At 35.6% G+C, this 21565-nt stretch overlaps 1 protein-coding gene across 1 annotated transcript; it reads left to right on the top strand.

The window, feature by feature from the left end:
• Positions 1-15825: 15825 nt before the first annotated feature.
• Positions 15826-16761, top strand: LOC116859258 (olfactory receptor 6F1). The gene has a single exon (XM_032844368.1). The coding sequence runs from the start codon at positions 15826-15828 to the stop codon at positions 16759-16761; it is 936 nt and encodes a 311-aa protein (XP_032700259.1).
• Positions 16762-21565: the final 4804 nt, after the last annotated feature.

Here is a 21565-nt window from a genome sequence, read left to right as displayed (position 1 = left end):
AAAAAAAAAGATTCTTAGACTGCCCATGGTAAAATTTATATTGGCAAAATGATATTGTCTCTAATATTTAAGAAATTGTATGCTTTATGGAAAATCCCTAGAGTTATTTTAGTTCTCTCACTATCTATCGTGCATCTTTATCAACAGATAAAACACCAACTAAAAAGCAATTTTTTGCTTTAGAAGACTGACAGCTGGTAAAAATAGAAGGAATGATTGTGTCACAAGATATCTAAGCAAAAATCAGTAATGGAAAATAAAACCTTCAGGAGAAAAGTTGTAAGAGAATACGGTATTCTCATAATAACAGGTGATGACTTAGACTGAATATTTCAACTGAAGAAATATGAGAGTGATCTGAAAAAAAACTTTCTTATTTTCATATGAAGCAGACCATAAAACCCTCATATAAAGGATGCCTTCTGTATTCCCAGCAGGAAGGAATATCCGTACCTCCAGAGATGAAAGAATGCAGAGAGCAATCTGAACAAATAGACATTACTATTTTTCCCATTTGCTGCACTTAGCTCTGAGTCTTTCTCCTATCTTATATTTCCATGACTTTCTTTTCCTTGTCAAATCTAGCATAAAAACTCATTTCCAAGCACTTCTTTGAGCCTTCATTTATTTTTGAAAGCTCCCATGTGACATAAAACTTACATTAAATATTTTTAAAAACATAATTTTTCTTGTTATCTGGGTAACATGCAAGAAATAAAAGGGTAAGGGTAAAATATATTTATTGCTCCCGTAGAGTTCTGACACCTGAAAAAAAGATAACTGTGACACCACAAGAAGTAAAGAAGTTGATGAATTCATAAAACTCCTCAACCACAATCATGCAGAACAGAAATTAATTACATCAAAGTAAATGAACTGGGGACAGGTGTAAGATAATAGAATGGCAGGACCTAAGCTCATCTCATCCCACAATCACAACCAAGGAAATAACTGGAGACTGATCTGAAGACTGGCAGAACAATGTTCACAACTAAATGTGGAAACAAAGCTGCATTTGAGAGGTTAGGAAGGGCATAAGCAGTGGTCAGGAGCTGCCACCAGGAGGAAGATAATTATGGTCATGGAGATGACGGTATCAGGAAGACCATACGGAGAAAACAAATCCCCATAAAATCTGGCTTTTAAAACCATAGGGTCTGAATTCTATGTTTTAGTATAAGAAGTGGAACTTAGAGCCTGGAGTTTTTTAAAAATTATCTGACTCAGCACTGGGTGAGTCAGGAAGCAGACTGATAGCTCGGCCTCCATCTTTAGAAAGGCAACAACCCTAGGAGAGGCAACATAGAAACAATATCTTACACAATGTAAACGAGATCTATTTATACTGAAAATGCAGGGATGCACAAACATTCATCATGCAAATGGATGTCCAAAAAATGGCAGAGTAACAATACTTATAGAAAATAAGTAGACATTAAATCAGAGATTATAACAAGACATAAAGAAGGACACTGTAATCAACACAGACGGGACTGGAAGAGATTATGCTGAGTGAAATAAGTCAAGGAGAGAGAGTCAATTATCATATGGTTTTACTTATTTGTGGAGCATAAGGAATAACACGGAGGACACTGTGAGAAGGAGAAGAGAAGGGAATTGGAGGAAATCTGAGGGGGATAAGAACCATGAGAGACTGTGGACTCTGAGAAACAAACTGAGGGTTTTGGAAAGGAAGGGGAGTGGGTAGTTGGGAGGGCCTGTGGGAATAAAGGAGGACATGTATTGTATGGAGCACTGAGTGTGATGTATAAACAATGAATTTTGGAACTCTGAAAAAAAAAGTAAAATTAAAAAATAAAATATGGAGGGGAAGCCTGGGTGGCTCAGTTGGTTAAGCACCTGCCTTCAGCTCAGGTCATGATCCCAGTGTCCTGGGATCGAGTCCCACATTGGGCTCCTTGCTCGGCGGGGAGCCTGCTTCTCCCTCTGCCTCTGTCTGCCTGTGCTCGCTCTCTCTCCCTCTCTCTCTGAGAAATAAATAAAAAAACTTAAAAAAAATAAAATAAAAAAGAAAAAAATAAAATATGGAAAATAATCTGTATATACTTATGTTTTAAATATGTTCGTAATATTATGTTACTAATTATTTTTATATTAAGAATCTTAGCATCCATATTCATCAGTGATATTGGTCTGAAATTCTCCTTTTTGGTAGGGTCTTTGCCTGGTTTGGGGATCAGGGTAATGCTGGCTTCATATAAAGAGTCTGGAAGTTTTCCTTCTGCTTCAAATTTTGAAACAGCTTCAGGAGAATAGGTGTTATTTCTTCTTTGAAAGTTTGGTAGAATTCCCCAGGGAATCCGTCAGGTCCTGGGTTCTTGTTTTTTGGGAGGTTTTTGATCACTGCTTCAATCTCGTTACTAGATATTGGCCTATTCAGGTTGTCAATTTCTTCTTGCTTCAATTTTGCAAGTTTATACTTTTCCAGGAATGCATCCATTTCATCTAGGTTGCTTAGTGTATTGGGAAATTCTGGTGATGGTTTCTACTTCCTTGGTGGTAGTTGTGATCTCTCCCTTTTCATTCTTAATTTTATGAATTTGGGCTTTCTCTCTTTTCTTTTGGATTAGTGTGGCCAGTGGTTTGTTGATCTTATTGATTCTTTCAAAAAACTAGCTTCTAGTTTCATTGATATGTTCTACTGTATCTCCGGTTTCTACCTCATTCATCTCTCCTCTAATCTTGATTATTTCCCTTCTTATGGGTGTAATTGGTTTGATTTGTTGTTGAATCTCCAGTTCTTTAAGGTGTAGAGACAGCTGGTGTATTCTGCATTTTTCAATTTTTTTGAGGGAGGCTTGGATGGCTATGTATTTCCCTCTTAGAACCGCCTTTGCTGTATCCCATAGGTTTTGGACCGAAGTGTCTTCATTCTCATTGGTTTCCATGAATTGTTTAAGTTCTTCTTTGATCTCTTGCTTGATTCAATCATTCTTAAGCAAGGTGGTCTTTAGCTTCCAGGTGTTTGAGTTCCTTCAGAACTTTTCCTTGTGATTGAGCTCCAGTTTAAAGCATTGTGATCTGAGAATATGCAGGGAATCATCTCAGTCTTTTGGTATCAGTTGAGTCATGATTTGTGACCCAGTATGTGGTCTATTATGATGAAGGATCCATGTGGACTTGAGAAGAATGAGTATTCTGTTGTTTTAGGGTGGAATGTTCTGTATATATCTATGAGGCCCATCTGGTCCAATGTGTCATTCAATGCCCTGGTTTCTTTATTGATTTTCTCCTTGGATGATCTGTCTATTACTCAGAGAGGTGTGTTAAAATCTCCTACTATTAATGTATTCATATCAATGTGACTCTTTATCTTGATTAATAGTTTTAATTTGGAATTGGCTGCACCCATATTGGGGGTATAGATATGTACAGTTGTTAGATCATCTTGGTGATAGTCCCTTTCAGAATGATGTAGTGTCCTTCTGTATCTCTGACTACAGTCTTTAGTTTAAAATCTAATTTATCTGATAGGAGAATCGCTACCCTAGCCTTCTTTTGAAGCCCACTGGCAAGAAAGATTCTTCTCCATCCCTTCATGTTCAGTCTGGGTGGACCCTTACGTTCACAATGGGTCTCTCATAAACAACATATGGATGGGTACCGTCGTTTTATCCAATCTACAACCCTGTGTCATTTTATTGTTGTCTTTATGTCATTCACATTGAGAGTGATTATTGATAGATACGTTTTTATTGACATCATGTTACCTTTGAAGTCTTTCTTTCTGCAGATTGTCTCTATATTTCTGTTCAATGCTATTCTTAGTGTCCTTCCTCTTTTTTAGAATGCCCCCTTTTTATTTCCTGCAGTATCAACTTGGTGGTTGCATAGTCTTTTAAGCCTTGCCGGTCTTGGAAACTCTTTATCTCTCCATCCATTTTGAATGTCAGTCTTGTTAGATAAAGTATTCTTGGCTGCATGTTTTCTCATTTAGTGCCCTGAATATATCTTGCCAGCCCTTTCTGGCTTGTCAGGTCTCTGTGGACAGGTCTGACATTATTCTGATGGGCTTTCCTCTGTAAGTAAGGAGCCTCTGTCCTAGCAGCTTTCAAGAGATTGTATCTACAATTATGATTCCTCAATTGGACTATCAGGTACCTTGATGTTTTCTTGGAATCTATAATCTTGGGTGGAGACCGTTTAGCCTCTAGTACATGAACACTGGTTCCATTCGCATGATTGGAAAAATTTTCCAGAAGAACTTGTTCCACAATATCTTCTAGACTTCTTTTTTTCTCCTCCCCTTCAGGGATTTCAATAATTCTGACATTGGAATGTTTCATGGCATCATTTATTTCCCTGATTCTGTTTTCGTGGCTTCTAAGCTGTTTGTTCCATGCTTCCTCCTGATCCTATCTATCTGTTTTTCTTCCAGATCACTAATTCTATCTTCTGTCTCAGTTACCCTAGCTTTTAGAGAATTTAGATTAGGTTGGAATTCATTGTGAACTTTGTGAACCTCATCCCTGGTGACTTTCAATTCTGCCCCAACATTGTGAACATCATCCCTGGTGTTTTTAAGTTCTACCCTAATCAATTCCGTTTGGTCATCCATGGTTTCTCCAACCTAGCTATTGCCTGGATAATTGTTAACCTGAATTTTCTTTCCAATATATTGTCTATGTTGATAGCCATTAGCTCTGTTGCAGAAGGCCCATCCTCTTTATATTTCTTCTGTTGGGCATTCCTCCTCCTATTCATTTTGGTGAGAGATGGCTGAATGGATGTAGATGGATGTATCGACCGTGTTGCAGTCAAGGTGCACCCTGGAACACTTCTGAGCAATCAGGATTCCCCACCCAAACAAGAGAAAAAATAAAAGAAAAACAAAAAAAAAAAAAAGAGAGAGAGAGAAAGAAAAAAAAGGAATATAAAAGATAAGGCTCAGCCCAAATGGGCCCCAAGGTAAGATTTATGAGATATACAAACAAAAACAGACAAACAAAAAGACTGATAAAAGTATATGACAAGAGAAAAAAAAAATATATATATAAGCAAATAAAGGAAGAACCTCTTCAAAAAGAACCCCAAGTGTAAGATTTATATACTATCAAGACAAACACAAAAACACAGAAACACTGGTGGAAGGAAAAGATGGGAGAGTGTTTATAAATCCTCAATGTGGGCAAGGAAGGTTGTTTTGATTCGTCCTGGATGTATCTTGATATCTTTGTTAAGGGACTCAACTTTCCTAAGGTAAAGGGTATTAAAAGTTGGTTTACCTACAGGGGTAGCATTGATTGGGGAAAAGGGTTTACCTTGAAGTTTAACTCTATATGAATATTAGAAAATAAAAATTAAAAAAAGGAATAAACTAGACTAAACTGAAGTAATATTTTTTAAAAACTAAAAATATTGAAATGCAAAAGTAAACACAGGTGTATGTATCAAAAAGATCAGGTTAGAAGGTTATTGTGGAATTTGATGTACTGGACATCTCACTGTCATGGTACATATGTTAGAAAATTATCTATATAAAAAAAAGTGAACCAGAATAGTGGGAACAAGTTAAAATAAAAGTTGTATCTATGAACTAGTTGTTTTTGTTCTCATGTAGTTTTTTTTTTTTCTTTCCTAGTTGGTTTTCTGTGGGAGGGGTCTGCCACGTGGGTTTTCAGTCAATGATGTTCCCTGAGTTAAGTTCTCCCATCCCCCTCAAGGGTATGGGCTCTGAGGAAACAGGTTTTTTCAGGCTTTTGTTCTCTGGAGGTTTTTATGTTTGTTCACTTCTTTTCTTTCACCTTGACTGCTTTTGATGGTTTTTGAAAGTTTAGAGTAAAGCAAACTGCACCCCGAGATCCCTCTCAGAGAGAAGCCTCCGTCTGCTCCCTTGTGGGTGCTGCAGAGCCCATATAAAGTCCCCCTTGGTCGCTGGAAGAGCAGGTTCCGAGTCGCGGTCCCTGGGGATGCAGGATCTTCTGCTTGTACCCAAAACCACGGCAGCGGCGGCTGTCTGGGCAGCTCCAGACAGCCAGAGAGGTTCCAAGCAGTGATTGTACACTGAGTTTTTCATGCTGGCCTGGGCTGGGAGTGCCTCGTTTTTCCGGGTCTAACAGCGCCAGGCTTGCATGCACCTCTCTCAGAGGAGGGTATGGGGAATGCATGTCTCAGGCTCTGATAGCATGGCACGAATCTGAGAGCACCAGGCTGGTCCTTCGTGCACCTCTCTCAGGGGAGAGTGTGGTGTGCGCATCTCAGGCTCCGTTAGCACGGCACCACGTTCTGCCATCTGGCGTGGCTCCCCGCCCTTCACAGGAACTGGACCCCATGCGTTCTTGGCAGTGCTGGCGGCTCAGGGACCAAGACCTAGTTTCTCCACCTTACTCTCTCTGACTCAGCGCCAGAGGAGGCTCTCCTGGGTCCGGGGACTTAAGCCCCTGTCCCTAGCCACCCCAATTCCCACTATTTCCCCCAGCGATCCTTTGCTCTTTTTGAGTTCTTTCAACCAGTCTCCAAGTTAATGCTGATCCCCAGACACAGGGCACTCTCATATTGGGGTATTACTTTCCAATTGGTCGCCTCTGGTGGCTCCTTCCTCCTTTTGTTTATCTTCCAATATCAGTCCGACATTCCCACTCTGCTTTACCTGCCCACTGGCATCTTCTGCCCCTATAAAGATCCAGACGTGTACAATTCTGATCTCAAGCTGATTTCATGGGTGATCGGAGTTCTTTGGTAGGAAATCAGCTCATTTTGGGTACACGTTGAAACGGCGCCTCCTCCTACTTCTCCGCCATCTTGTTTCTCCCCTATGTTACTAATTTTTGACAGTAGTAAAATTATTGACATTAAAAGTGGGCTTTTAACATAAAAAAGAAGGATACTATATAATCATTAAGGGAATTATCCAACAAGAGCATATAACATGGTAAATATTATGCAAGAAGGGAGCTTCCAAATACGTAAAACAGTTAATAACAAACATAAAGGAAATAACCAATAGTAAAATAATGATAGAGAACTTTAACACCACACTTATGTCAATACACAAGGCATCCAATCAGAAAATCAACAAAGAAAAGTGATTTTGAAGACTCACTGGACCAGTTGGATTTAATGATATATTTAAAACCTTCTATCCTAAAACAGCAGAATATACATCCTTTTCAAGTGAACATGGAACATTATCCAGAATAGATCAGATATTAGCCCACAAAAAGCCTCGACATATTCAAAACTATTGAAGTCATACTTGTGCATCTTTTCTGACCACATCAATATGAAACTAGAAAGCAAACGGCAGAAAAAAATCTGCAGAGACCATAAATAAATTGAGATTAAATAATATCCTACTAAACAATGAATAGGTCAACCACAATCTCAAAGAAGAAATAAAAAATTACATGAACATAAAAATTAAAACACAATGTACAAAAACTTTGGGATGCAGCAAGAAAAGTTCTAGAGTCAAGTATATAGCAATACAGACCTCCATCAAGAAGCAAGAAAAACCTCAAATAAACAATCTAAACTCACACCTAAAGGAACTAGGAAAATAGCAACAAATAAAAACCAAACTGATCAGAAGAAATGAAAGAATAAAGTTCAGAGCATAAGTAAATGATTCAAAACAAACAAAGCAATAGAATATATCAATGAGAACAGTAGCTGGTTCTTTGAAACTATATACTTGATAAACCTCTAGTCAGACTCATTAGCAAAGAGAGAGAGAGAGAGAAAAAAAGTATTTGAATAAACGAAGTCACACCTGCACGAGTAAAAATAACAATCAACACCACAGAAATAACTAACAATTGTAAGAAAATATTATGAAAACGTATATGTCAAAAAGTGGGTAATGTAGAAGAAATGGATGAAAACTTAGAAACATAAATTTACCAAAACTAAAGCAGTAAGAAGTAGAAAATCTAAGCAGACCAATTACCAGCAAGGAGCTTAAATCAGTAATCAAAAATATCTCAACAAACAAAAGTCCAGAAGCAGAGAGCTTCACAGGTGAATTCTACCAGACCTTTAAGGAAGAGTTAATATCTTTTCTTCTCAAACTATTCCAACAAATAGAAGAAGGAGAAAACCTTCCAATTTCATTCTATGAGGTTATATCACCATGATATCAAAACTAAATAAAGACACCACAAAAGAGAGAGAGAACTACAAGCCAATATCTCTGATGAATACAAATGCATAAGTACACTAAAAATACAAACAAAAAAACTTGCAATCTGAATCCAAATAATATGTTTAAAAATAATCATTCACTCAATCAAGTAAAATTTAATTCTGAAATGCAAGGGTGGTTCAATATTCACAAATTAATCAACATGATACTTCACATAAATAAGAGAAATGGAAGAGCCATATGATATTTTCACTGGATGCAGAAGCAATCATTTGACATAGGACAACATCCATTCATGATAAAAAACAAAACAAAACAAAACAAAGTAGGGTTAGAGGTAATATGTCTTCACATAATAAAGACCATCTGTGAAAAACTCACAAAGCTAGTGACAAGACAAGATGTTCATTCTCATCACCTTTTTTCAACATAGTACAGGCAGTACTAGTCAGAGCAACTAGACATCAAAAATAAATAAAAGGCATCCAAACTGCCAAGTAAGTAGTAAAACCTTCATTATTTTCAGATGCTATGCTACCATAAAATTCAGCCAAAAACCACTTCAATTATACCAAAAATTCAACCAAAAACTATTAGAACTTATTAATGAATTCAGTAGTCACAGGATACAAAATCAATGTGCAGAAATTTGCTGCATTTCTATGCACTAATACTGAAGAACCAGAAATTGAAATTGAGAAAGCAATCCCATTTAAAATTGCACCAGAAATAATAAGATACCTAGGACTAGACATAGACAAAGAGGTGTAATCTGAAAACTATAAAGCATTAATGAAGGGAACTGAAGATGACACAAAGAGATGGAAAGACATTGCATGTTCATGGATTGGAGTAATATCTGTTAGATCTTCTTGTTGGATCTTACTGTAGGATTATTAAAATGTCTATAGTACCTAAGTTAATCTTCATATTTAATGTAATCCTTATTAAAGTACTAATGAGGGCGCCTGGGTAGCTCAGTGAATTAAGCCTCTGCCTTCAGCTCAGGTCATGGTCTCAGGGTCCTGAGATCCAGGCCCGCATTGGGCTCTCTGCTCAGCAGGAAGCCTGCTTCCTCCTCTCTCTCTCTGCCTACCTCTCTGCCGACTTGTGGTCTCTCTCTGTTAAATAAATAAATGAAATCTTTTAAAAAAAGTACTAATAAAACTTATTTACAGAATAGAACAAAAAAATCCAAATTTGTATAGAACCACAAAAGATGATGAATAGATGAAGTAATCCTGAAAAAGAAAAACAAACCTGGAAGTATCACAATTTGAGATTTAAAGTGTTATTACAGGGCACCTGAGTGGCTCAGTGGGTTAAGCTTTTCCCTCTGGCTCAGGTCATGATCTCAGGGTCCTGGAATTAGGTCCCATGTGGGGCTCTCTGTTCGGCAGGGAGCCTGCTTCTTCCTCTCTCTCTCTCTTGCCTGTCTCTCCGTCTACTTGTGATCTCACTCTGTCAAATAAATAAATAAAATCTTTAAAAAAAAAAGGCTTAGGGGCACCTGGGTGGCTCAGTGGGTTAAGCGTCTGCCTTCGGCTCGGGTCATGATCTCAGGGTCCTGGGATTGAGCACCACAACGGTCTCTCTGCTCAGAAGGGAGCCTGCTTCCCTCTCTCTCTCTGCCTGCCTCTCTGCCTACTTGTGATCTCTGCCTGCCAAATAAATAAATAAAATCTTAAAAAAAAGACTTAAAAAAAGTGTTGTTACAGCCCTGTGGTAACAAAACCATAGGTACTGGTACAAAAAGAGATACACAAATTAATAAAACAGAACAGAAAACCCAAGTAAACCCACAATTATATGGCCAATTAATCATCAAAAATTAATCATCAAAAATTAGGAAAGACACCATTGTCAACAATGGTGTTGGAAAACTCGATGGCTATATAGAAAATAATGCATTTGGATCACTTCCTTTCACCATACATAAAAATAAACTCAAAATGGATTAGAGAATTCAGTTTCTACCCTGAAACCATAAAAATCCTTGAAGAGAGTACAGGTAGTTTTATCTCTGATATTAGCCATAATATCATTATTCTAAATGTCTCCTGAGGCAAGAGAAAGTAAAACAAAGATAAACTATTGGGATTACATTAAAATAACAAACTTCTGCACAGTGAAGGAAACAATCAACAAAAGTAAAATACAACCTAATGAACGGGAGAAGTTATTTGCAAATTACACATCCAACTAAGGTTTTCCATCCAAATCATATAAAGAAGTGATACATCTCAACACTCAAAAAACAAATAATTCAATTTAAAAATGGGCAGAAAACCTGAGCAGACATTTCTGCAAAGAATACATACAGATGGCAAACAGACATATGAAAAGATGCCTAACATCACTTTTCATCAGGGGAATACAAATTTCAGAATGGTTAAACTTAAAAACAGAAGAAACAACAGGTGTGGGCATAGATGCAGACAAAGCGGAACCCTCCTACACTCTTGGTGGGAATGCAAACTGGTGCAGCCAATCTGGACAACAGTATTGAGATTCCTCAAAAACTTAAAAATAGAACTACACAACCATCCAGAAATTGCACTACTAGGTATTTACCCAAGGGATGAAGACTTACTGAAATGGATACATGCACTCCAATGTTTATAGCAGCATTACCAACAATAGTCAAATTATGGAAAAAGTACAAATGTCCATCAATTGGTGAATGGAGAAGGAAAATAATATCACATCTTCATTATATATATATATATATATATATATATACACACACACACATACATATACAAATGTATATGGAAATGTATATGGAAATCTTCCCATTTACTATATATATATAGTATATATAGTATATACTATATATACTATAGTCTATATATATATATATACTATTCACAAGTGAATTCTACCAGACCTTTAAGGATATATTTAAAACCTTCTATCCTATATATATAGGATATCTATAGGATATCCATAGATATAGGATATCTTGTATATGTATGTGTGTGTGTGTGTGTGTGTGTGTGTGTGTAAATCTTTATGGGAAGATTTCGTCCTTTTGTGTGGCTGAGTTATATATATATATATAATATTGTATTATATTTTTATATTTTGTTTATTATATTATATTATATTTATTATACATTTATTTATATATAAGATATATATTTTATATATATTTTATATATTTATATTTATTATATTATTTTATATTTTTATATTTTTATTTATTATATATATTTATTATATATATATGCATATATATATAAAACTTAGCCACACAAAAGGACGAAATCTTCATATATATATATATATATATATATATATATATATATATAACACTCAGGGGTTGCCTGGGTCGCTCAGTGGGTTAAAGCCTCTGCCTTTCTTTGGCTCGGGTCATGGTCCCTGGGCCCTGGGATTGAGCCTCGCATTGGTCTCTTTGCTCAGCAGGAAGCCTGCTTCCCTTCCTCTCTCTCTCTCTGCCTGCCTCCCTGCCTGCTTGTGATCTCTGTCTGTCAAATAAATAAATAAAATCTTAAAAAAAAAACTCAGCCACACAAAAGGACGAAATCTTCCCATTTACTATGACATGGATGTTAAGTGAAATAAGTTAGAGTAAGACAAATACTATATGATATCACTTATATGTCAAATTTAAGAACAAAATAAATGAATTTAGGGAAAAAATACAGAGAGGCAAACCTGGAGACAATCTCTTAATTATAAAGAACAAACTTATGGTTACCAGATGGGAGATAGGTGGGGGGATGGATAATATAGGTGATGGAGATGAAGGACTACACTTGTCATGATGAGCACCATGTGATGTATAGAATTGTTGAACACTATGGTGTACACCAGAAACTAATATAATATTGTATATTAACTATACTTGAATTATAATTTAAAAAAACTTAAGAAATAAAAATACAATTTTTCAGAAATTGTTAGAATCCATTGAATATTTGCATTTTCTAAGAACTTGCACAAAGAGGAAAGATCCGCATAATATTTGTAAGCCTAGGGGAATATCCCTTTCCTGTTCCATGTAAATCTTCATTAAATTATAGTTATTTAAATCAAATGCTTGAAAATAATTTCAAACCGCCATTTAGAAAGATCTTCTCTTCTCGACCTAGCCATAAGTACCCAAGAGAGTATTAAATTGTCACCGTCTCCCATAAGATTCTTGTAAACATAAGCAATTACTTAATAGCAAAATGTTTACAGTATGGAACTCATTAAGTGGAAGATTGAGGTTGAAAATACATAAAACACCTACACTAAACTTGAATGTAGATAAGACAGGATTGGATTAGAAGGAAAGGAAAAAAATAACATAGACTAAGAACAAATTTCAAAAGCTGTGGAAGATCGAGCTCATCAAACAGTACTGAATAATGAGAGAAAATTGTGAAAATTTTAAGATAACAAAATGAAAAAGAAGAAAGGGAGATAAAAGGATTGCAATAGAAATACAGTAATTTAAAATTGATAATATTATGGAATAAAAAAGCAGGGAAAATATAAGGTACAAAGACAGAGTTTATAGATTTTATATATATGCCAAAAAGAATTATAACTGGGTAAGTGAACAGGGTTATTCTACACTTCCTGTGTTCTATCCAATACCTGGTCACTGAATGGGTGAATTTGTTATCACAGATTTGTTCCACAATATATAACCATCATAGCACTTAATTAATAACTAAAATTTCCTGTGACTCAGAAACAATGTAAATGAAGTTATTTTTGCTAAATATTGAATGTTTGTATGAAAACCAATTTTTTTAAGGATTCAAAATCACTTTCCAAGTGTAAGAAAGTAAAATTATTTTTTAAACTGTAATTAAATTGTTAAAAACTCAAATTCTTTTTTTAAAAGAATCAACTGGTTAGTTAATTGGAAAACTCAAAAAGCTATTTATTTAAAAACAAGTGCATCAAAAACTATTTATCTTAGATTGTATAAACTTTATCATTTGCCAAAAGTCCCCTTAGTTTTCCTGTTTAGAATCAGTACTAAGAATACTCAAATATACAGCAATATAAGCAAATTTTAAAATGTGAAGCATAATCATCACATTCTTCAATTAAGTAAATATTATTAGTTCATGAGATCTGACACATTCAGCAATATAATTTGAAACCAAATCTGATTGTGCCATTTTGTAATATGGTGATGATGTTCAGTTTATTCTCTAATCTGTAGCCATCACAATTTGATTTTTAAATTTTGAAAATGGAAAATAATATAATTATTTTATTGACATTACCTACTAATTTAAGATAAAATCATTTCATACTAATAGATTTTAGAATACTATTGACCAATGATTCTATTTGAATATAAATTAAAATATAATTTATTTGAACCTCTCAGATACCATAGAGACCTATTTAAAAAGAGTTTCTGAAAGCAACAGCTCCTACATGCTAAGGCTCTGCTGTTGAACTCACAGAACTTACAGTCCCAACTCCACCTGGGATAGCTTCTATAGCTTCCATGTTTTTCAGCTTTCTCATCTTTAAAACTAGTAGAATAACAATAAAATCAAAGTAATACAATTTACAAAGATCGTGTTAGATAATAAGTTAATGACTTCCAAGAAAGACTTCACTATAGGTTGGCTACTGTTAGCTGTTTCATAAATTTACATTTATATGTCAGCTTCTTGACTACATTTTTAGTTACATATCAAAGACATTAACAATGTCCACGAGTTCTTTTATCAAGAAAAATTCTTACATATATTGATTGGCTATGAATGATACAGATGTTAGATATAAAAACCTTTTAAATTTTCTTTTCAGTGTTCCAGAATTCATTGTTTATGCACCACACCCAGTGCTCCATGCAACACATACCCTCCATAATACCTGGTGGTGGGTATTATGTAGGATATAATAACTTTAAGAAATATGTGAAAATCATTATGTAGTGTATTTGCTGATGAACGCCTTTTCTCTATATTTCTCATTGATCTGTCTCATCCTTAATTTCTAATTTAAGATATGGTTATTTTCTTTATTAGAATAATTAATTAAATCTAGATCCTTTACTACTTAATGAACCAGGAGAGAGTCATGTGATCACCCTGTTCTTCATATTTCATATATACTAGATTCTGCTCAGATTAGAGTCCTCAGTAAGTGATGCTTTATGTAAGTTTGTGTGCGATGAAGAATCACAGGGCTCACCCAAGATGACTGAATTAGAATGTATATTTTGATATCACCCTCAAGTAATCCACACATCCATTGGAATTTGGGATTACTGCTCTACAGGACTTTGAAGTCCCATTCTGCCATAAATGAGGTAAACCTACATTATGGACCCATTTTCTTTGTAGAACCACTTGCAGTATAAATATGCTTGTTGGCTTTAGATACATGTAATTAATCTGCTAAGATTTGTGGAATTAATATTTCTCTTGGAGGGTGTAAAATTGTAATATTTCATCATATTAAGATGAAGAAAAGAGACATTCTTTCATAAGGGAATGTAAAGACTAAAGATGCCAAAGTCTACTTGGACTTTGTTCAGATTTTCCTTCTCAAGTGTAAGTTTTAGTCATCTGCATGTTTGATAATAAGGGCTCCCAATTTATCTTCTAATTTATAGATTCTGTTCTTAAAAAGAAGCATTCAGAAAAGGATTATACAGTTTAAAGTAATTTATTTAATGGTTAACATAAGTGAAAAGTGATGATCTTAATGATAAAGAGAAAACTATTTTGTATATCTGAAATAAAAAAAATGACTTAACTAATATTATTTACTATATAGTAAAAATGATCACCATCATCATTATTTTTCTGGGAATTAAGGACTGCACTTGTCATGAGCACCAGATGTTATATGAAAGTATGGAATCACTAAATGGTACACCTGAAACTAATATCACACTCTGTGTTAACTGGAATTTAAATAATTCTTTTTCAGAAAATAACTAGTTTCAAAGTAATTTTCTGCTTTTACATTGTTTTCAGTATAATCAGTCCAAATCAGTATCAAGATGTCTTAGAGGCAGGAAGCAGTTGCCTTAAATGCCATGTCCAATATGGAAATACTTTTAGTGTAAAGAAGGTATCACATTAATAAGTTTAAACATGAAATTTTCAAGGTCAGAGAAGACAAAATTAAATTTACAATAATTTAAAACTTTTTATTCTTTATTTCTGAACATTATTTTTAAGGTCAGAGCTTAAAATTAGAAGACCAGTTCAAAAGCTGTGTCAAACGTGAAAGTGACTAGAGCCTATATTTGAGACACAAGACAAAAATAAAAGAAAAATACATATTTTCATTTAAGGACCAGCCAGAAAGAATCTAGTTGAAAATTAGTGAATTGTGTCAACATGAAGCAGTCATCCTTTTGTATGTTAGGTGTAATCTGTGGCTGTGCTTGAGCATGTCCAGAAAAGGATGATGCAGGTCCAAAGATTGGGTTTGAATCTTGGATCTGAAGTGTAACAATGGGTGCAATCTTTGCAAAAATGCTAAAATGCTTCACACGTAAGTCTCTTCAACCACTAACTGCTAATAAATAGTACATATATCTCCATATTATTAAATTACTTGATATTAACCAAATACAGAACAGGCACCCAACATATGTTAGACTGTCAGTTTACATTCAGTTACTGAAGCATACTCATGAATCCTTTTTATTAATCTAGGACTGTGTGTTTTGATCAAAAGCCTCAGTGTGTGGCCTCTGTTTACCAGTATACCTCAATATGTCTTCAATGGGCCCAGACAATGCAACTCTCTGCCAGGATTTTCTCATCCTTGGATTTCCAGGGTCACAGGTCCTTCAGCTCTCTCTTTTTATGCTTTTTCTGGTGATGTACATCCTCACATTGAGTGGTAACATGACTATTTTGATGTTGGTGACTACCTCCCACCAGCTACATACCCCTATGTACTTCTTTTTGAGCAATCTTTCTGTCTTGGAAATTTGGTATACCACAGCTGCTGTCCCCAAAGCCCTGGCCATCCTCCTGGGGAGAAGCCAAACCATATCATTTACTGGCTGCCTTCTACAGATGTACCTTGTTTTCTCACTGGGCCGCACAGAGTATTTCCTACTAGCAGCCAAGGCTTATGACCGCTATCTGGCCATCTGCTATCCTCTACACTATGGGGCCATCATGAGCAGCCTGCTCTCAGCACAGCTAGCCCTAGCATCCTGGCTGTGTGGTTTTCTGGCTATTGCAGTGCCCGCAGCCCTCATCAGCACCCTGTCCTTCTGTGGCCCTCACACAATCAACCACTTCTTCTGTGACATTGCACCATGGATCACCCTAGCTTGCACCAGCACACAGGCAGTGGAATTTGTGGCCTTTGTGATTGCTTCTGTGGTCATCCTGAGTTCATGCCTCATCACCCTGGTTTCCTACATCTTTATCATCAGCACCATTCTCAGGATCCCTTCAGCCAGTGGCAGGAGCAAAGCCTTCTCCACATGCTCTTCACATCTCACTGTGGTGCTCATCTGGTATGGGTCTACGATCTTTCTTCATGTCCGCCTCTCAATCAAAGAGGTCTTGGATCTGACCAAAGCCGTGCATGTCCTGAACACCATGGTGACTCCAGTTCTAAACCCCTTCATCTACACTCTTCATAACAAAGAAGTAAGAGAAACTCTGCTGAAGAAGTGGAAGGGAAAATGAACAGAACCTAATAAAACAGAACTCTGTAATTTATCTTCTTATCTCCCCAGTTAAGAATATGGAAGGAAAAGGAAAATGTTCCTTGATATAGGAGAAAAAAAAAACTGAAGGGGAAGAAAAAAAAACTGCATATACTTGCTCTACTTTTTAAATGTGTGATTGGAAATGGAATTCTCAATATAAGTACACCAGACTCTTTCAGGGGAAAAAACATGTGTACACTGAGTTAGATTTGTCCTTCACTTTCTTTTTTTCATCTTTTAAAAAATTATTGTTATTTTTTATTATGTTATGTTAGTCACTAGAGAGTACATCATTAGTTTCTGGTTGCAGTGTTCCAAGATTCATTGTTTATCTATAACACTCAGTGTTCCATGCAATTCGTGCCCTCTTTAACACCTTACTTTCTTTTTTTTTAATTTAAATTCAATTAACTGACATATAGTACATCATTAGCTTTTGATTTATTGTCCAATGATTTGCTAGTAGTGTTTAACACCCAGTGGTCCTCACATCGCATGCCCTCTTTAATACCTACCTGGTACTACAGCTTAATACACCTGGTTACTACAATTCCCCCCCTTCTGTAACTCTCAGATTGTTTTCAGAGTCCAGAGTGTTTTATTGTTTGTCCTCCTCTATGATTTCTTCCCATTCAGTTTTCCTTCCCCTCAGCTATGGTCCTCTGCCCTATTCCTTATAGTCCACATATGAGTGAAACCATATGATAATTGTCTTTCTCTACTAGACTTATTTAACTTAGCATGATCCCATCCAATTCCTTCCATGTTGATGCAAATTATAGGTATTCATCCTTTTTGAAGTCTGAGTAATATTGCATTGTATATATGAACCAGATCTTCTGTATCTATTCATCAGTGGAAGGGCAGCTCATCTCCTTTCACAGTTTGGCTATTTTGAACATCACTGCTATGAACTTTGGGTAGCATGTTCCTCTTCTTTCTACTACATCTGTTTCTTTGGAGTAAATACCCAGTAGTGAAAATTCTGGGTCATAGTGTAACTCTATTTTAAATTTTTTAGTAACTTCTGTTCTGTTTTCCAGAATAACTGTATCAGCGTGCATTTTCATCAACAATTTAAGAAGGTTCATCTTACTCCACATCCTTGCCAACATTTTCTGTTTACTGTCTTGTTAGTTTTTGCCATCTGGTATAAAGTGGTATATCATTGTGATTTTGATTTGTATTTCTCTGATGACAAGGGTTCTTGAACATTTTTTCATGTATTATCCATTTATATGCCTTATTTGGAGAAGTGTGTGTTCATAACTTCTATACTCTTCATGATTGGATTATTGTGTGTGTGTGTGTGTATGTGTGTGTGTGTGTGTGTGTGTGTGTGTGTGTGTGTGTTGAGTTTGAGAAGTCCTTGACCTTCATTTATAAAACTAGGTACTCATGAGAAGAGTGTATTACTAAATACACTTTAAATTATTGTCCCTTTTAAATTTTGCTTTGATCATGTAAGTAAAAACTTTTGATAACTGTACTTGTAAAATATGAAGTATGAGAAATAAGAAAATGTTGAATTAATAAAAAGATAACTGAAATTAGAGTGTACTATTATTTCAACATACTGTTTTCTGGATAAAATACAGTAAAACAAATATATAAACAATGATAACTATCATGTGTCATGTTTGTTTAACAAGGATACTTAACAAAGCAATCTAAAAAGCAGGAGTTGAAAGTGAAAAGTAGATAAAGAGGACTGCAAGAGGGTTTGAAAAAAGCAATAGAAGTCCCTTACATAAAGTTTTGTCAGTAGAAAAGAAAAGAAAAATTAAATACTAATTCTGATTGTTATCATGTCACCAAGGTTAGAATATTCAGTGGCTTCCGTGGAAAAACAACTACAGAGAAAAAAAAATTGTGATAGTTATTTGATTTCCCCTGATCCTGTTTCTTAGGGAGCAAGATACTTTTTAATCATCAACCTATCAAAGATTCATTTACCTCTCCTTATCCCATTTTCCATGGCTGTGTGTTAGAAGCAGCAAAGAAGGGCCTGGTAGGCTGACCTAGTCTGGATACAGAATATGTCCCATTCTACATTGGCTTACACACACAAAAATATGTGCTTCTCAAAGGAGAAAAGCCTGTGGAACTGAGTAGAAGCTACCCCTTAGATTCTTTATTTTTAATTAACATATAATGTATTATTTGCTTCAGGGGTACAGGTATATGATTCATCATACTTACACAATTCACAGCACTCACCATAGCACATACATACCCAAAGTCCATCACCCAGCCACCCAATCCCTCTCACCCCTTCCCTTCCAGTAGGCCTCAGTTTATTTCCTGAGAATACGAGTCTTATATTTGTCTCCTTCTCTCATTTCAACTTCTTTTCATTTTTTCCACCCTTTCCCTAAGATCTTCTGTCTTGTTTTTCAAATTTTTCATATCAGTGAGATCATATGAAACTTGTCTTTCTCTGATTGACTTATTTCTCTTAGCATAATACCCTCTAGTTCCATCCACATCCTTGCAAATGGCAAGATTTTGGGGTTTTGATGGTTGCATAGTATATAATATTATCCAGGCTCTTTCCATTGTTTGGCTATTGTGGACATTGCTGCTATAAACATTGGGGTGCACATGTCCCTTCAGATCACTACATTTGTATCTTTAGCGTAAATAAGCAGTAGTCAAATTGCTACCCACTAGATTCTGTTTATTTGTGCTATTTGGAAACTTTTTTGGATTCCCACTCAAAAGTGAAGTGGGAGGAGGATAAAACAAGAAGACTGTATATTTGAATGGAGTATGATAAAATATTTCATTGTGAGAGAGAAATTTTTGAAAACTATAACTATGTTGAAAGTTTGCCACTTGAAGTACCATAATGAAATGATGTTCATGTAATCCAATTTATTTTAGTTACTGTGAGCATGTGTTTCAAATACATAAAATTTCTAAGCTTTGAAAATTTTTAAAAAAAACACAAAAGATTGCACAGAAATGTTTTTGTTTGTGGTGATGGTATCATGTGTATATGAACATGTACAAAATAATCAGTTTGTATATATTAGATGTAACTTTTTTGTTTTTGTATCAATCATACCTCAGTAGAGCTAAAAAATATTCCTAATATAACTTTTTGGGGATATCCAAGAACCACTATTTTTAACAAGAATCAGAATGCTAGCAATTCGGGATCTCTTCTGATTCCATACAAATTTTAGGATTATTTGCTCCAGCTCTTTGAAAAATACCAGTAGAATTTTGATTGGAATGGCATTAAAAGTATAGATTGCTCTAGGCAGTATATCTTGGTGCTCTAGTGACTGGAATCAATTCTCTAATTTCCCTTTCTGTATTTTCATTGTTAGTGTATAAGAAAGCCACTGATTTCTGTACATTGACTTTGTATCCTGCAACATTACTGAATTGTTTTATGAGTTCTACTAGTTTGGGGGTGGAGTCTTTTTGGTTTTCCATATAAAGAATCATGTCATCTGCGAAGAGAGAGAGTTTGACTTCTTCATTGCCAATTTGGATACCTTTTATCTCTCTTTGTTGTCTGATTGCTATTGCTAGGACTTCTAATACTATGTTGATCAAGAGTGGTGAGAGTGGGCATCCTTGTCGTGTTCCTGATCTCAACGGGAAGGCTGTGAGCTTTTTCCCATTAAGGATGATATTTGCTGTGGGTCTTTCATAGATAGATTTTATGAAGTTCAGGAATGTTCCCTCTATCCCTATACTTTGAAGCGTTTTAATCAGGAACAGATGCTGGATTTTGTCAAATGCCTTTTTTGTATCAATAGAGAGCACCATGTGGTTCTTCTCTCTTCTCTTATTGATTTGTTCTATCACATTGATTGATTTGCAAATGTTGAACCATCCTTGATACCCAGGGATGAATTCCACCTGGTCATGGTGGATAATCTTTTTAATGTGCTGTTGGATTCCTATGACCCTGCAATTGCACTACTGGGTATTTACCCCAAAGATACAGATGTCATGAAAAGAAGGGCCATCTGTACCCCAATGTTTATAGCAGCAGTGGCCACAGTCGCCAAACTGTGGAAAGAATCAAGATGCCCTTCAACAGATGAATGGATAAGGAAGATGTGGTCCATATACACTATGGAGTATTATGCCTCCATCAGAAAGGATGAATACCCAACTTTTGTAGCAACATGCATGGGACTGGAAGAGATTATGCTGAATGAAATAAGTCAAGGAGAGAGAGTCAATTATCATATGGTTTCACTTATTTGCGGAGCATAACAAATAACATGGAAGACATAGGGAGATGGAGAGGAGATGGGAGTTGAGGGAAATTGGAAGGGGAGGTGAGAGACCATGAGAGACTATGGACTCTGAAAAACAATCTGAGGGTTTTGAAGGGCAGGGCGTGGGAGATTGGGGCAGCCAGGTGGTGGGTATTAAGGAGGGCATGTTTTTCATGGAGCACTGGGTGTGGTGCAAAAACAATGAATTCTGTTATGCTGAAAAGAAATAAAAGAAAATAAAAGAAAAAAGAATCAGAATGCTACTTTCTGAGTACAAATACCAATTCTGCTTCAGTGGGTGAACCCCCAACTCTCAAAAAACAAAAGCAGTTGCTACTATCAATCTCAATGAAAATTCTATTTAATACTTTGCTCTAGTTGTGCTGCACACCTCACTGTATCCAAACTAAGGAAATAGTCTTCAGCTTCTGAAGTCAATGAGTCAATTTGACATGATATTATAACAACGATATAATGATAAGTGAAGGAAATCAGTGAGAATAAGTAAAATATATTCAGTAACTCCGCTTATTT

Source organism: Lontra canadensis, unplaced genomic scaffold (genome assembly GCF_010015895.1).
Source record: "Lontra canadensis isolate GAN:19392208 unplaced genomic scaffold, GSC_riverotter_1.0 scaffold152, whole genome shotgun sequence".
Taxonomy (NCBI): domain Eukaryota; kingdom Metazoa; phylum Chordata; class Mammalia; order Carnivora; family Mustelidae; genus Lontra; species Lontra canadensis.
Note: the sequence above shows the minus strand (reverse complement) of the source record. Positions and strands in the feature narration are given on the sequence as shown.